Here is a 17,598-nt window from a genome sequence, read left to right as displayed (position 1 = left end):
ATCTTTGTACTCGCATTTCACAACAATTCCGCTTATGAACAAGGCCATTGACCTTTTAATATTTAATACAGACCCGAACCCGCAGTAACAAGTGTTCGGTGTTTTTATAGTAAGTAGTAGTATATTAATAACCACGATAGAATTCTCTTAATCATATTACATCATATATATCTGATTACGTGTACTTCTTATCTAGTATTTCTATGATAGTCGAAACGATAACTTTTTTGGAGTTATATTAATAGTCTGGGTTTTTGTAAGAAAGCTATACTTTCGCATTCGGAAAAGGAAATTAAAATTGAAAATGTATTTACTGTATTAATAGTTTCTGATAATCCGTTTATAGATATCCATTTATTACAAATAATAAATGCACAAGTACGCTTAAGCTGCACACTTTACTGGTGGTAGGGCTTTGTGCAAGCTCGTCTGGGTAGGTACCACCCACTCATCAGATATTCTACCGCAAAACAGCAATACTTGATATTGTTGTGTTCCGGTTTGAAGGGTGAGTGAGCCAGTGTAATTACAGGCACAAGGGACATAAAATCTTAGTTCCCAAGGTTGGTGGCGCATTGGATATGTAAGCGATGGTTGACATTTCTTACAATGCTAATGTCTAAGAGCGTTGGTGACCACTTACCATCAGGTGGCCCATATGCTCGTCCGCCTTCCTATTCTATAAAAAAAAAACACGATTAAGTCGAACCTCACGACAAAACCTGAGCTAATGTCGCTAGGTTTAAAACACACAAATACTTAACTGTATTATAATTTAAAAGCTAAATAACTTAATGAGCTTCTTATGATGATGACTGCCTGGATACACTGTACCTCCTCATAGCTTTAATAGATACAAGAGATAGAACAACTTGAGTACTATGATGAAATTAAATTATTATATAAACCGATAATGTAACCTACTATTTATTTTTCGAATCTTATATAGACTTATAATAATAAACAAAAAAAAAACAAAAACGTATAAATACAAAACGGACCTTTGACAGAAACCAGGTAGAAATATGCTAGCCTACGTGACGTCACGGGGAGACAGGATCGAGTTGAGTATCTTCATTCGTAGAGCTAATCAAAATACTTCTAACTATAAGAAAAGACGATTGGTTTATAATTTTACAAACCAATGACCAGTCTTATTTATTTAATTTCCAATAATTGTTTACATAAGTGAAAACATCAAAAAATATTATGAACCGTGAAGGAAAAACACAAAAACCAAACCTCCTTAAACCTAACGAGATTTCTCCTCTGGGCTCAAAAGGGGCCAAGAATAAAATAATCAAAACCAACGATCCAGTATTCTCAATATATAAATTGTTTTTATTTACGATCAATTGATACATTCACCTACGAGTATTGCCGATCACTTACATCAACACGTGCGTCAGAATATCTAGCAATAAATGCTTTACGCGTCTCTCGCACATCGTTGTATCCTACAGCCACTTGATTGTGAGCTCATAAAATATTTGTGTAATATTATATTTATAGCGTGCGAGATCTTTTCATAAAATAGGAAGGCGAACTCGGAGATAAGTCATAAGAATACATATGAAACATGCATTTAATCATCAATGCGCCATCAAGATTGCAACTAAGATGCTTTCCATTTTGTGTCTGTAGCTACACTGGCTCTTCAAATCGAAACACAACAAGATTAAGTATTGCTGTTTGACGGATGAATTCCGGATGAGTGAGTGGTACCTACTCAGACGGGCTTACACAGTCTTACCACCAAGTAAAGGAGTTCATGTTCGACGACTGTTTTAAAAATCAGACTCTCTAAGTCCAGCTTAGGTATTTTCAGTAATCCTAACTAAATGAGCAAGAAAATGGGATGTAACCTGCGACATCCACATCGGATTCCCTTCCATCGGCCTCGGATCGCATTCGCCCGTGCACATGTGAGCTATTCACGATAAGAAGTGCCTAAATTACAAGGAACAACATTTCGAGGAGTTTTAGAACTTCGGTATGAAGATACCACTGTACTGTCTGTATTATTCTACGCGCAACTTTTGAAGAAACTGCTAAAAAACTGTAAACTTTCAAATAAAAGGCTCGTTAAATACGAGTCGCTATCATCCATTCACGTATCCAGAGACTATCCTTAATTTAAAAAAACAAAACAACTTACATTTCTTTACCACTGTTTTTATATTTATTTATACCGCTGAATCCCATTGGAGAGATTCAGTACGGTTCCTCTTGTTTCAAGATAATTCTTATATAAAAGTGGTATTTTCGTTCGGGAATTTATAAAATAAATATTACATTTGAAAAAGTTATAAGTTATTTTTTTATAGATAAAGAGGCCAAATGAGCTGAAGGTCCACCTGATGGTAAGAGAACACCCATGGCCACATGCAACATAAACGAAGTTGCAGATGCATTGACAGTCTTGAGAGAAACTCGATGTTTGAAAACTCTCACATTATAACTCCGTGAAAACCTCAGGAAAAAATAATTCCACAAAATACACGCGTGTGGAAAGAATGATCTAGATACACGTCAGTAGTACAGTATCAACCTGTTAATGTCCCATTGCTGGGTTAAGGCGTCCTATCCCTTTTGAGGAGAAGGTTTGGAGCTTATTCCACCACGCTGCTCCAATGCGGGTTGGTAGAATACACATGTGGCAGAATTTCAATGAAATTAGACACATACAGGTTTCCTCACGATGTTTTCCTTCACCGTCAAGCACGAGATGAATTATAAACACAAATACGATACACGTCACACGGAATGCCAAGCATCCACGTAGTGTGGGTGAAATTTACACCATCGGGATTTCAAATACATAATAATATCATTTGGGTACAGACCGTCGCTTTTGTACTATTGTAACATAAATAAATAATCATTAAACTATATATATAAACAAATTTGTATTAAACCGTTGTATTAAAGTTTGTTTCTCTTTGATTATTATTATTATAAAACTATATGCCTTATTTATTTTATTTATCGATCTCTTATACTATGTTGATTAATCAACACAAAAAATCGCAACAATATATATATCCGAGGTTTCGGATTACGAGCATTCTGCGATTGAACGAGATTGAAACTTACCTATTATTACTAAATAGCTATATAATACACGGCTTTGCGACGGCTGGAAACTATTCATTTCAAAGGTTAATTTATTTTCATGCTTGATGGGCACATCTTAACACATTTGTGCACAGTTTAAATATAATTCAAAACTTGTATAGTAACAGCCTGTGAATGTCCCACTGCTGGGCTAAGGCCTCCTCTCCCTTTTTGAGGAGAAGGTATGGAGCTTATTCCACCATGCTGCTGAAGCATGCGGGTTGGTGGAACACATGTGGCAGTGAAATTAGACTCATGCAGGTTTCCTCACGATGTTTTCCTTGACGAGATGAATTATAATCAAAAATTAAGCACATGAAAATTCAGTGGTGTTTGCCATATTCACCTCCTCCAGGCCCTTTTCACTATCGAACGGCCAGGCAAACGCGACCAAAGCGCCATAGGTACACAGTGGAAATTCACTGCCTACGTACGAAGCGCTTTGAGTTTACATTCATCATTCGCACTGCGAAACTTTGGAATGCTTTGCTTGAGTCCGTATTTCCCGATAGGTACAATGTTGGTGTCTTCAAATCCAGAGTAAACAGGTTTCTTATAGGCAAGCGTGCTACATCGTAGACCGTGTCGATGCTTAACATAAGGCAAGTCAATGGTCAAACGCTGGCCTACTAATAGTAAAAAAAAAAAACACGCGTTCTTACCACTGGGCCATCTCGGCTCAAAACTTGTAGTAAATGTATTTTATAAAACATATAAAGTAAGGAATAAACATAATTATTTTGATTGATATTTGACAAGGAGCAACACAGTACTATTGTGTGAAGGGTGAGTGAGCCTTAACACATAGTTCTCAAGTTTAATGTCGATTTGGTGTAAGTAATGGTTAGTATTTGTTACAGTACCACTTACCATCGGATCTCTTATTTAAAACTTCAAACAAAACTTTCACAAAAACCATTTATAGAGTATAATAACAAACAAAATTACGAAATGCTTTTTTTAAGATAAATAAGACTTAATTCTTGTTAATGTTATAACATATCTCAGAAACGCTCGTATTTTTCTTGGAACAACGACATCCATTTAATCTATAGCATAGACGATAAACTCCGGGGTTTTTTATGTCTCATTCGGCCCGTCCCATATTTAGATCTAAAATAAAAGGCGACATAAAACGCCTATATCCGCGCGTAAATCAAAATGAGCACAATTTATTGTATTGAAAGCTTAATAATAAAATACAGAAATAGAGTTTTGAATATTATGAAGGGATATCATCTACTTGTCGTTTGATCTTTAATGAAACCTGTTCCATGAAAAATAAACCCGGAGGAGGATCAAAGTTATAAACATGGCTTATAAATTTAGCAGATTGAAGTAGTAATGAGCTTGACCCGTCATATCAAATGTTCGAATAATGGAGCAGACGAACCTTAGAGTGAAGGTAACCTTAACCGTAACAGCCTGTGAATGTCCCACTGCTGGGCCTCCTCTCCCGTTTTTGAGGAGGTTTGGAGCTTATTCCACCACGCTGCTACAATGCGGGTTGGTGGAATATACATGTGGCAGAGTTTCAGTGAAATTAGACAGGTTTCCTCACAATGTTTTCCTTCACCGTAAAGCACAAGATGAATTATAATCACAAATTAAGCACATGAAAATTCAGTGGTGCTTTGCTGGCCCGGGTTTGAACCCACGATCATCGGTTAAGATTTACGCGTTCTTACCACTGGGCCATCTCGGCTTTTTTAGAGTGAATGTAGCGGATCGAAAAACGTATCGCGGTGCGCCTTTCAAACAGGTGGATCTGAAAAAGTTGGCGAGAGAATGCGGAAAGCGAAGAACCAGGAGCTTTGGCGTACCTCAGGAGAAGTGTATATCCAGTAGTGGACTACGTTTGGCTGATGTTTGATTACATTTTGATTAGTTCGTAATTTAAATATAATTTGCAGCCTTTTTGCTCATGATAAAATATCAATGTTCGTATTCCTTTTTTTTCTATAAACCGGATTCGCGAACCGTTGCATCATTAGTCTGTTTACGAATACAATGTAAGTTCGTTATAAAAAAGCTGTGTTGCATCTGATCTCAGCACAATGTGACATCATGAATCTATTTCGAGCGCGTCGTCCATGTTAATTAATATTTACGTTTTTTCATCTCGAACTACGTCACATTTGTGGGAACAATATGTACATAACTACTTGTTTCTATAGCATTGTCTGCAATCAGTCTTAATCTTTGTCGATTATTCTTAAATATCCGGTCGTTTTTGCTGTTTCATGCGAGTATCGAGCAGTTCATATATACAGTTTTATATCATCGTTGTAATATTTTAACATTATCGCCCACGATTCGAACTGAAAACCTACGTACAGCAGATGGCTTCCTAATACTTTTTTACCAAAATATACGTTTCTGTTAAAAAAAATTCTAAACAGTTATTTTGAATATCTAGAAGAAACAGGTATTATAAAAGTACTGAAAAACAAAATTTATTTACTACTCGCGTTGCTATTCATTTCGTTTATTGATTGAGTATACAACGTGCAATTGATAGCAAAATCGAAGATCGCATGTGAACATAATAAATAATAATAATACAATCAATTGGCGACGTGATGTCGCTCCACGACGACGGGAACACATAAAAGGATAGACTTTGCGAAATATAATGATCAACCTCGATACATAACATTATAAGTGAAACCGAAATAGCTTATACGTATATAATTAACTCTGTGCCTTTAGTAGTAATAATATATATATAGCGTTGTAACAAATAATCGAGGAATGTTTATATGCCTTGTCTTGCTGTTTTCCCGTCGTGTCATCGTCCGAAGCGTATGATTCTAGTAGCCAATGATTATCTAGGTCACGTTAGTCATGCTACATTTAAATGTATTTACTGGTGGTAGGGCTTTGTGCAAGCTCGTCTGGGTAGGTACCACCCACTTATCAGATATTCTACCACAAAACACCAGTACTTGGTATTGTAATTACAGCCACAAAGGACATAACATCTTAGTTCCCGATGCTGGTGGCGCATTGGTGATGTAAGCGATCGTTAACATATCTTACAATGGCAATGTCTATGGGCGTTGGTGACCACATACCATCAGGTGGTCCATATGCTCGTCCGCCTAACTATTCAAGATTTTTTTTTTAACTTTAACTGTAATTCGACTAGGCCTTGTCAGCGTGTAACCATGTAGGCTGGACGGCCGCAACAAACATAAAAATAATAAAACTTTCTGTTAAAAAAAGCAACGGAACTGTTTCCAATGACACGGGGAATGACAAGGATACAATACATTCGCACCGGAAAGATGTCTGCAACTTGCATACAAATTTATAATACAACGGTCGCAGATGTGAAGTATACGTTTCTATAATTAATAGCAACTGTTCTAATAAAAATATATATAAAACTTTTTCAACGGGGAATAAATATTGAAACATTTTTAAACAAATTACAATATTCGCAATATGCTAGCATCAAACTTGTGTGCAAAATAATTATTCTCAGCTCAATTCGTTTAGATAAAACTGGTTTTAAAATTAGTTACAAAATTTCACCCACACATAACAGCTAGTGAAATTATATAAAAGCTTGTATCTAAATAGGAACATTTATCATGTTCCTATTTAGATACAAGTTATTATATAAAAAACGACAAATATTCGCTTCTAAGTATATATTAACCAAAGAATTAATTTTTGATTATTCGATTACGTATATAAAAACCGACCTCTAACCAGGACCTTTTATAAAAGTTACATTGTTTACAAAAAAAATATTAAAGTAGTTAAGCAACACACTTTAGAAAGTATTTTTATTTAACACTATTGTTCCAAGAGAACATTGTTACAATAAGAAACTACTTATATTATTTTATGGAAATACAGTTTAAATTTATTTCAAATAAAACTAATGTAAATTGAATTCTTCTAAATGCCGAATAACTCCTATTAATTTTGGCTTTTATATGTTTATTTAAGTTTACGAATTTATGTATATTTACGGTTGAGGTAGTTCGGGACGGAAGGGACCAATTAAATCAACAGGTGCATTGACTAGAACTTCAAAGGAAGTAAGGGGCATATGACATTGAAAAAAAATATCCTGTGTTTTTTGTGAAATCCAAGCACATATTCATTACATTATTTTTTTTCAATTTTATAATTTTTTTATAAGTAGGCGGACTAGCAAATAGGCCACTTTACGATGAGTTGTCACCAATGCCCATAGACATTGGCACTGTAAGAAATATTAACCACTCCCTAAGAGGCCACTATCAACCATACTTGGAAACTAAGACGATAGGTCTCTTTTTTATCTTTACAATACTAAATATTACTGTTTAGCGGTAGAGTATATGATGAGTGGAAAGTACTAAACCAAACAGGCTTTCCAAACCAAAAAATGAATAGGAATAAATCGCCGAAAGATATTAAATATGAAAAAAACAACGACCGTTTTATCGTTTTGTAATAGTTCTTAAACGTTCCCACAGAGATTCGAGACGCAAACAACCAAAAACTATTTGAATCGTTTACAAAGTATTCGTGCAATTCCGAGATATGGAGCGAGAACGATAAGAGCATGCCGTGACTCTGACTCATGAATAGGAAACGGGAGTCATTACTGCTAAGTACATCTACCCTTCGCGATGTCGGTTATATGGGAATTGTATGCTAATTCGTATATATTGATACAAGAACGAGCTACGATAAATCTTTATATGTAATAATAATATTATAAATTCGTTTCGTTTGTTTTGATTTGTTTGAATTTGAATTGATTTGATTTAATTCAAATATATTTAATTTAATTTGGTTTAATGATTTAATTCGAAATAATTTAACCAAATTTATAATATGTAAAATCACTAAAATATTATTATTGTAATTTTTGTCTTTTTATTATCTCTTGTATATATGATGCTCGTTTGGTCGAAATAAATGATTTTATTATTATTATTATTATTTGTTACACTTTCACGTCTAAACTACTGAAAATATCATCAAGAAACTGACTTCACACGGGCGGAAACTTGTATCTAATAGTATCTAATTTTGGATGAAAAAACAATCTTAACTACATTTACTGATAAAACGTATAGTTATTTTAAAAAAAGGGAGTTGTATAAGTTTTCAAGGCTTAAACCGAAACTGCAATATTTGTTTAAATAAATAACTTAGACTAATAGTAATAACCCTTCGTATTATTCAAAATGAAATAAAAATATAGCCATCTTAAAACAGTGTCTTAATATATTCATAATTTCAAATAATAATATAAAAACGAACAATTAATATAATAAATTGAAACAAAATCTCCATCGCTTGCTTATAAAACCACATAGATAAGGAATTTAATAATAAATTACGATACACACAGACGCCGGAAGAACGCCATTAAAATAAACATAGCACACATTGAAGCCGGGGTTCATGCACTCGAATCGTCTTGTTCCATACTAACGAGAACCCATTATACCAAAAGCTCAGAACATGGGACGAGAAAAATGAAAATCAATTATGGTCAATTAGCAATTTAACTAAGATTATTTATATAAGGGAGGGGGGGGGGACAAGTGTAAAAACAAGGGTATCTATCCTATATATATTTTTTTATAGAGTAGGAAGGCGGACGAGCATAAGGGCCACCTGATGGTAAGTGGTCACCAAACGCCCCTAGACATTGGCATTGTAAGAAATGTCAACCATCGCTTACATATCCAATGCGCCACCAACCTTGGGAACTAAGATTTTATGTCCCTTGTGCCTGTAATTACACGGGCTCACTCACCCTTCAAACCGGAACACAACAATAACAAGTACTGCTGTTTTGCGGTAGAATATCTGATGAGTGGGTGGTACCTACCCAGACGAGCTTGCACAAAACTCTACCACCAGTATCCTATATACGGTTGAGTATTTAAACAAACATATAAATAAACTCATATCGAATCAACTTGCATCATATCACTTCTTCGATCAATCTGATCTTAGAACGCCATTTTCTATTGAAACCTTATCAAGATTAATATGGCTAAAGTACATTATAAATGCTAACGTTTGAATTGTTGGTCGATTGTGATTTCGGAGAATAATGCTCACTTTGAATGCCTTTCATACACTTTGTCTTCAATAAATTTAAAAATTAGTAACCAATTCACTTTTCAATTTCAAATGGTGGTGGCAAATCGCCCACCTGATGTTAAGTCCACCACCCATAGACATTGGCGCCGTAAGAAATATAACCACTCCTTACATCACCAAAACACCACCAACTTTGAGAACTAAGATGTTATGTACCTCGTGCCTGAAGTTACACTGGCTCACTTACATTTCAAACCGAGAGACAACAATACTGATTTCTACTATTCCTCAGTAGAATACTGATATAGGGTATATATCACCCCACCCTACACCCTAATACCAAGTAAATCCAAAGACTACACTCGTAATATACCATAGGTTACACATAGCATGTTTTCGATGTATTTATCTAGTCAGATCATCGCAGGGCATAGGCCTCTGTCGTGCTTTAGTACTCACGATTATACGAGATTCTCATCCTATGCAATACGGTATACTAATAATGTCGTGTGATGTACCAACCATATCCAATACAAGGCTTGATCTGTGACGCAAGACGGAAGCAAACGGGCGCACGGAAGATGGTACGTTATTTGATCCCGTAAAAAAACTATATCTAGAGATTAACTCTTATTAAGAACTTATGACCTTTTGACCGTTACTCCAGAGACATATTGCACAAAGTGCACAAATGTGAACGCTAGCATAGGTGCACTTTATCTCTCACTCTCAGAATTGCTTCGGAAAATTACTTAACGGACAAACCCAATATTTTTCTATTGACTTGGAATTCAAACCCGGGACTGCAGGCTTATAAATTATATAGCTAGTGACTAAACCATCGAGGCTGTTAGCCCTTAATACTAATGTTCTGCCAAGCGTGGTACCTAAGTTTGCCCTAACACTTGACTTACTTAATCTTCAGACCGGAACACAATAAAATAATATATTTTTATAAACATGAGGATATATCGACGTCCAGTCCGATTTCTATTATTCTTTTTGCGTTAGATAGCCCATTTATTGGAGAAATGTACAAGTAAATATAAAAGCCGAGATGGCCCAGTGGTAAGAGGGCGTGAATCTTAACCGATGATTGTGGGTTTAAACCCGGGCAAGCACCACTGATAATCATAATAATAATCCGATAAGACGTCAAATACGACTCAACCAGGAAGAGTTCGGATGCCAGACCAACGGTTTTTACGTGCTGTCGGAGGCATGGTAGTGTAAACACTGCCAACAAATATTCTACTTATTCTGGGCATTTAGTGTACAAAACGGGCAAATTTAAACGAACGTAATAGAAATAGCGCGTAAAGAACGGCAGATAGTATATAAAACACAGCTGGATTGTGTACAGTTAAACACTTATTAGATAGCCGTTCATTATTAACAGAATACACAACTTCATCACACTACAATTCTAAGTAGAGGAGTAATAACGATCAACGTCAAGCAATCTGGAAAATTGTATGATGTAAGCTTAAAAATTTAAAACACGGGAATATCTAGTTATAACTTACATCTGTTTGGATTGATTTTGTTTGAAAAACATCAATTGTTTATTACTAAATCAAATATGCGTCAAATTTAATTGGTTTAAATTTGCTGTAACCATTCACGAACACAGACGTACTCATAAATCTATAATGGCTAGGATGCGCGGAGTTTTTAACGGCATCCTGAATACATTGATGCTGAAAATAAATAATCCATTTGTTAAACATTGGGGTGAACCTTAAGTATCAACTCGTTGGTTTAGACCCCTTATGTATGCGAAATAATAGTTAATATATCTACTAACATAGTTTTTAAGCTTGTTACTAACACTATGGATATTTATCTGTAAATAAACATTTATTATTATTATTATAAAGACATAATTCCAAAAACACCTACTGGTCAGGACCACCCATAGAAATATATCATAAGAAATATTAACCATTTCTTACACGGCTAATGCACCACCAAACTTGGGAACGAAGATGTCATATCCCTTGGGCCTGCAGTTACGCTGACTCACTCGCCCTTCCAACCGGAACATAACAATACGTTTTATTGCTATTTGGATTACATGTGATGAGGTAGTTATCTACTGGTTTATCTACTTAAAGCCTACCTTCACAGGAACGAATATAATATTTGCCCGTATCACACAAATGGTTCCGATACAAAACCTGGACACGAGCTAGTCGACGGAGCAACCTTGACAAAGATATCAACGTCCTGACGCATCGGAAGTTGCGGACATCATTTCAATGTCATTTGCTACTGGGACAATTCATTGTCACTGTTATTGTTTTGATTCCACTGACATGACGATAAAATGTTTTGTCGCTTTGTTTTATATGTTCACTAGCGACCCGACCCGGCTTGAACGGTGCAATTTTACTTATAAATAAAATTACAAGCACGATAAGCAAGTAGGTAAATGGTAATTAATAGTTATATAGGAGAAATTTGAATAATATCAATATTTGTTTGAATCGTATTTTCATTGTGAACGTGTTTCAAAATAAAAATCAATGATATTTGTCCACGCCTTATTGATTCCAATTTAAATAATATTAACTGCCAATATCACAAATTTTATCCTTTTTGAAGCGAAAGATTTTTATTGGTCTCACGTAATTTGGAATATATATATAGAAATATATATAAATAATCTATACGTATAAACCGACTGACTATCCATGCACACCCCAAACTATTGCCTCTAGAGAGCTGAAATTTGTAACTTAGGTTTATTATCTAACGTCACTAACACATTCGATATTTGAATATTTAATGCCTAATTAGGTCATTATTAGCACGGTCCTCGCATCCCATAAAAACAAAAAAAAAAAAAAACAATTGAATATCGTAATCCGCTCGTGACATTGGCAATAAAATACTGGAGTCGTGAGAGTGTTGTTACCGTACCTATTGTGTTTTTTATTATACCAGTTCACATAATCGCAAGTGAACTTATGTATGATGGAATACAATAACACAAAGAATTGTTGTATGATGACGAAATATTTGCTCGCATCACTCCTAATAGAACATAGTTTGTAGCAATAAATTCGATAAAATATATATACTAGAAGGCAAATAGCTGGGGAAGTCGGATGACCAAGTGGGTTAGAACGCGTCAATCGTAACTGAAGGTTGCGAGTTCAGCTTAAAACTCGCGCAATCACCACAGTCCATAAATAATAGCATTGGCAATGCAATTATTATTTCGTACACCACTTAACATGGGAAATGAGAATGATATTAATCCCTTGTGTACACAATTACACTGTATCACACACCTTCACCCTCTGGAGCCTACAAGCCTACTTCCAAGTTACAATCGTACCGTAACAGCCTGTAAATGTCCCACTGCTTGGCTAAAGGCCTCCGCACCTCTTTTTGAGGAGAAGGTTTGGAGCTTATTCCACCACGGTGCTCCAACGCGGGTTGGTGGAATACACATGTGGCAGAATTTCAGTGAAATTAGACACATGCAGGTTTCCTCACGATGTTTTCCTTCACCGTCAAGCACGAGATGAATTATAAACAGAAATTAAGCACATGAAAATTCAGAGGTGCTTGCCCGGGTTTGAACCCACGTTCATCGGTTAAGATTCCCGCGTTCTTACCACTGGGCCATCTCGACTATTCGAGTGGAACGATTATATTAAAGGTCGACGTGGATAGCATTCAGCCGTGTCCAGAAACGTTATGTAATTGTTAAATTATCCGTGAAGATTACTTGGCATGATGTACTGTTCGCACGACGTTATTATAATATATTTATTTTGTAACTAAAGCGTTAGTGTTCGATTTGGCGTTTAAATTTTGAAATTAATAAAATATATATTATCGCATACAAATCAATTATTTTGTTGAATTCAATATATCAAGTATAATCCCTTCCGCTTTTCGGTGTTTTAAAGTGCTCTTAATAATAAACAAATTAGGTGATCGAACTTGTTTTCGATGAAAAATTTGAACCAAATCGTTAAGAACTGTTTCCGAGATACACAAAATAAATGTATAATATATAAGAATTGCTCATTTATATAATTTATTTATAATCTTTATTTTGTTTTATTAAAAGTGACAATAAAACCAAAGAAAAACTGTTTCTCCTTTCTGATATGCTTTTTTTCTTAGATGTTTAGTTACAATAATAATTTAAAATTTTTAGTGACCTGCATAAACTAGAATGAGATTATTTGATATTTATATATTTAATGCACATAGCTTACTAGTTGTTGTAATTATCATATGAAAACAATCAAAATTGTCGAAAACGGTTCGGATATAGCACAGTTTGTTTGAGTTTAGTAAAGAACATATTTCATACCTCGTCTGCCGGCTTGGTGGGTGTGATGGCTACAGTTTCGTTGAAGCAGAGACAGGCGCAGTAGTGCCTGTTCGCGTCCACGTCTGTCAGCACCGACACGTAGAACCGGGGCTCTGAGCGTTCCGTGGAGAGTGCCCATCCTTGCGGCTGGCAGAACTGTACAGAGACAACGAATGTTGAGATTATATACACATTATATAAATTATAAGATTATATACATATATATGATACATAGACAAACATTCTGAGAGAGACGCATAATAAAAATTTTAAAAAATCTGTCTAAAAACATCTGTACCCATTCTATGCCGTCGTGGAAGGGTGTGTCCTCCCAATTGATCTCGGGAAATCGCTGAAGGATGATACCGTTACTGAGGCCGCCTCCTGTAATAATAATTTATGTTAAATAAGGGTTGTACGCCATTATCTTTCACCAAGACATATAGAATGACAAGGTTTCGATTAGATCAAAATATGAACATAATTTTTTACTTAAAAAATCTTACATCCTTTAAATAGTAATATTATACGCGTTAAGCAACCCGAAGAGGTTTTTTTAAATTGAAATGTACTAGATCTAGTTTAGATAGCTTTATATCGAATTTGTGTTGAAGTTTATCAAGAATATGTTTATAAAAAATATTCATTAAAGATTTTCTTGACTTATTCTAAAATGTCAATAAAAAAGTACTCGATAACAAATAAAACAAACGACGCCTGAAAAGTATATTTTTGTAAAAGGTTCATTATGCAGATGTCATCTGTCAGTCTGCATTTACTCGTGACAAAGTTAACGACCTAACGGCCTAGCATTGCCTCGGACGCGACCTTGGCCCACAGTACAAAACAGTCTGTTGACACATTAAAACCAACGCCTCAGCATGCAGCAACGTTCAAAGCAACAACAGAAAAAATAATTGCACTCAAACACTTAAAAGAAAAAAAAAAACAAAAGGTGACAAAGTGTGAGGTGAGGCACAATAGCTGACACGAAAAGAGAGTACAATAAACACTATATAATAAAACCTTATAATTATATATATATTTCTGAGACCTGAGACTGCTTATCACTCGTCAATGACTTTGATTGAGAATACGCGAAAGAAATAAATCCAATATATATTAAATACTCATTACCCATTAATGTATAAATACAGTGCTTCAAATTAAGAAGCGCTATTTTCTACAAAAGCGCGCCGCTAAGTCTATTCAAATCGAAATTTACTAATAGCTCTTCTATATTATAAAAAAAGTTCTTAATTAATATATCATTACTTGTAATATGACACTAATCCACTTAACTACTTATATCCACTATAATTTTATCTCCAAAGTTCCGATAACAACTTCTCCGACATTCAAAACGCGATTTTTATTGATTTTATTCATAATAATAATATCCTGGGACATTTTTCACACACAGTCATCTGATCCCAAATTAAGCTTGTACAGAGCTTGTACTATGGAAACCAGACAACTGATATACTACATATACTATTTTTCTTTTTGTACATACATACATATATAGATAATTACACCCACACTCAGGACAAACAGACATATTCATGCACACAAATATCTGTCCTAGGTGGGAATCGCACTCACAACCTTCGGCGTGAAAAGCAAGCATCCACCAACCACGCCAACCGGCTCGTCAAAAAATCTCGACCAAATATTAAATTAACGCGAATTGGTCGAGATCAATATCGTTTATTTGTCTTCACCATTCACGTGGTCGAAATAGGTTATACTGTTTATGTTGCGAACTTGTGACAACAACTATGCTTCTATTTAGTGAAGTAATCATATAATTAGAACAGTGAACCTCAGATCATTGACCCTGACATTTTTATTGCTGAATGCAAACAAAATTTCATATGTAAATAGGTCAAGTGTTAAAAATTATAAAACGAACCAAAAATATTTGTATAATATAAAAAATATTATATACTGAGATGTGATAGTATTAATTTTTGATGATATTTATAACAGAACTAGATTTCACCCGTGGCTTCGGGCGTGTGTCAGGTATGCGTTGGGGAGTCAGGTGTTAGATATAAAAAAGTAGCCTATGTTCTTCCTTGGGGTTCAAGCTTGCTTCATACCAAGATTCATCAAAATCGGTTCAGCGGTTCAGTTCAATTACTTTTTTATCTATTACTTGAGATCTCTACCTAACACGCGGGCGAAGCCGCGAGCGAAAACTAGTATACTATATAGCGTGAGGTTGTAATAAAAAAATAAGTTACCCTTGTACGACATCTTTATAAATTTCTTAACAAATATCTAATATTCAGATCAGGCAAAGAATTCGTTGAAGCCATTTTATAACTGCTAGTCACGTAGTGATAAAAATTCAACAGGCTTAGCCAAAAAAAGCAATACTTAGAAAATTTAAGTTTTTGCCTTTTAAAATAATAATAATAATATCCTGGGACATTATTCACACACGGCCATCTGATCCGAAACTAAGCAGAGCTCGTACTATTGAAACCAGACAACTGATATACTATATATACTACTTTTCTTTTGTAAATACATACTTATATAGATAATTACACCCAGACTCAGGACAAACAGTCATGTTCATGCACACAAATGTCTGTCCTTGGTTAGAATCGAACCCACAACCTTCGGAGTAAAAGGCAAGTATCTACCAACCACGCCAACCGTTTCGTCGAAATGATTATTAAACCCGTGGTGGAAAGCACAAATCCGTTATGTCACTTCTGTCTAGAGCGATAGGCAACTTTACATACTTTATGAGATGTTTTTATATAAAAAAAAAAAAAAAACTGTAAAGCGTATTATCGAGAGTATATTTTTTATAGCATACATGTTAGTTTACATACACAAATAGTGTTACAAATACAAAAAATAACGAACAACTTATAATCGATAAAATCAAAATTAAAACTACACATAAATCAGATTGGAGACGTTTTTGCATTTGTAATAGTGTAATACCGACATTAACTAAAACCGAAATAAACCAGTTTACGCCAGCTAGCACGTGCCTCTCACTCTCACATAAGTAGCGTTAGAAGGGTCATGCCATTTAGTTTATTATTACTTTCTTACTAATTGGTTCATTGTTTGTGATAATTCATTCATTGTTGTTATTCGATATTCAAATTTTTAAACCTTACGTCTTAAAAGAAAGGTCTGAACGAATTTGATGTTAAAGTGACATTAGCTGAGGAAAAATTACAATTTCAAATATCATAACGAATTAACATAAATGATTTATAGGATGAAAACAAGGATGAGGATGTCTACGAAAATTATTAATTAAAAATATATAATATTAAGTATCTACTTATAAAAAATATAATAGTTTAGGGTTATTTTCTAATGTACTGACTTATATGTTCACTACAAACACAAAATCGTCTCCAAACTGATTTGGCTGTAAGTCTGCATGAAATAGATACTATCGGAAAAAATATTGTTTACAAGACAGTTAAGACAACATTATTGGAAGAAGAATCTATAGACTTTTCTTAGAGCGATTATATATTAATTTGTGTTAATAATTAATAAGCATTTACTTTTCAAAAATAAACTGTTTAGATTATCTTGAGGTTTGGTACATAACTAAGCGATTAGTGTGATAATAATCAATTAATCATGTTGATTCATTAAAAGATTATAACTTAAAAAAGTTTTTTTTTACCTCAGTCGTATTTATGAACTGTCTGAAAACACGATATCGATAGTATTACATATTTTAATTAAAAAATTACCATCTAAATAACTAACATAAAAAATATGGTTATTTTACTAATTAAAACTTCACTAAAGCAGACCAGTAACAAAGAGATTTTTTTTTAAATAAAACATTTACGTTTTACGTTAAACAAATTTTATTAAGCCCATTAAACTACATAACTATATTTGTGTAACAACAAAGTCGAAACTTTTATAAACCCCAAAAATAATTTAAAAAAAACATTAATTATCAAAAATTTATATGAGACTTTAGACAATAATAATCATAAAAATAAATGGATACAAGCATCAAAATAGCGTATCACCGTAATTAGGGTTTTTAACATTTCACGAGTGATATT

At 34.3% G+C, this 17,598-nt stretch overlaps 1 protein-coding gene across 1 annotated transcript in view; it reads right to left on the bottom strand.

Annotated features, from left to right (window-relative positions):
• Positions 1-17,598, bottom strand: part of LOC126776727 (myotubularin-related protein 13) — a 64,354-nt gene that overhangs the window by 41,451 nt on the left and 5,305 nt on the right. Inside the window, exons 2-3 of the mRNA XM_050499423.1 lie at positions 13,824-13,909; positions 13,526-13,681 (exon numbers count right to left, since the gene is read on the bottom strand). Of these exons, the coding sequence (XP_050355380.1) occupies positions 13,526-13,681; positions 13,824-13,909 (242 nt within the window). The remainder of the gene's footprint in view (positions 1-13,525; positions 13,682-13,823; positions 13,910-17,598) is intronic.

The sequence above is a fragment of the Nymphalis io genome, chromosome 21, assembly GCF_905147045.1.
Source record: "Nymphalis io chromosome 21, ilAglIoxx1.1, whole genome shotgun sequence".
Lineage (NCBI taxonomy): Eukaryota > Metazoa > Arthropoda > Insecta > Lepidoptera > Nymphalidae > Nymphalis > Nymphalis io.
This window is presented reverse-complemented; position numbering and strand designations above follow the sequence as displayed.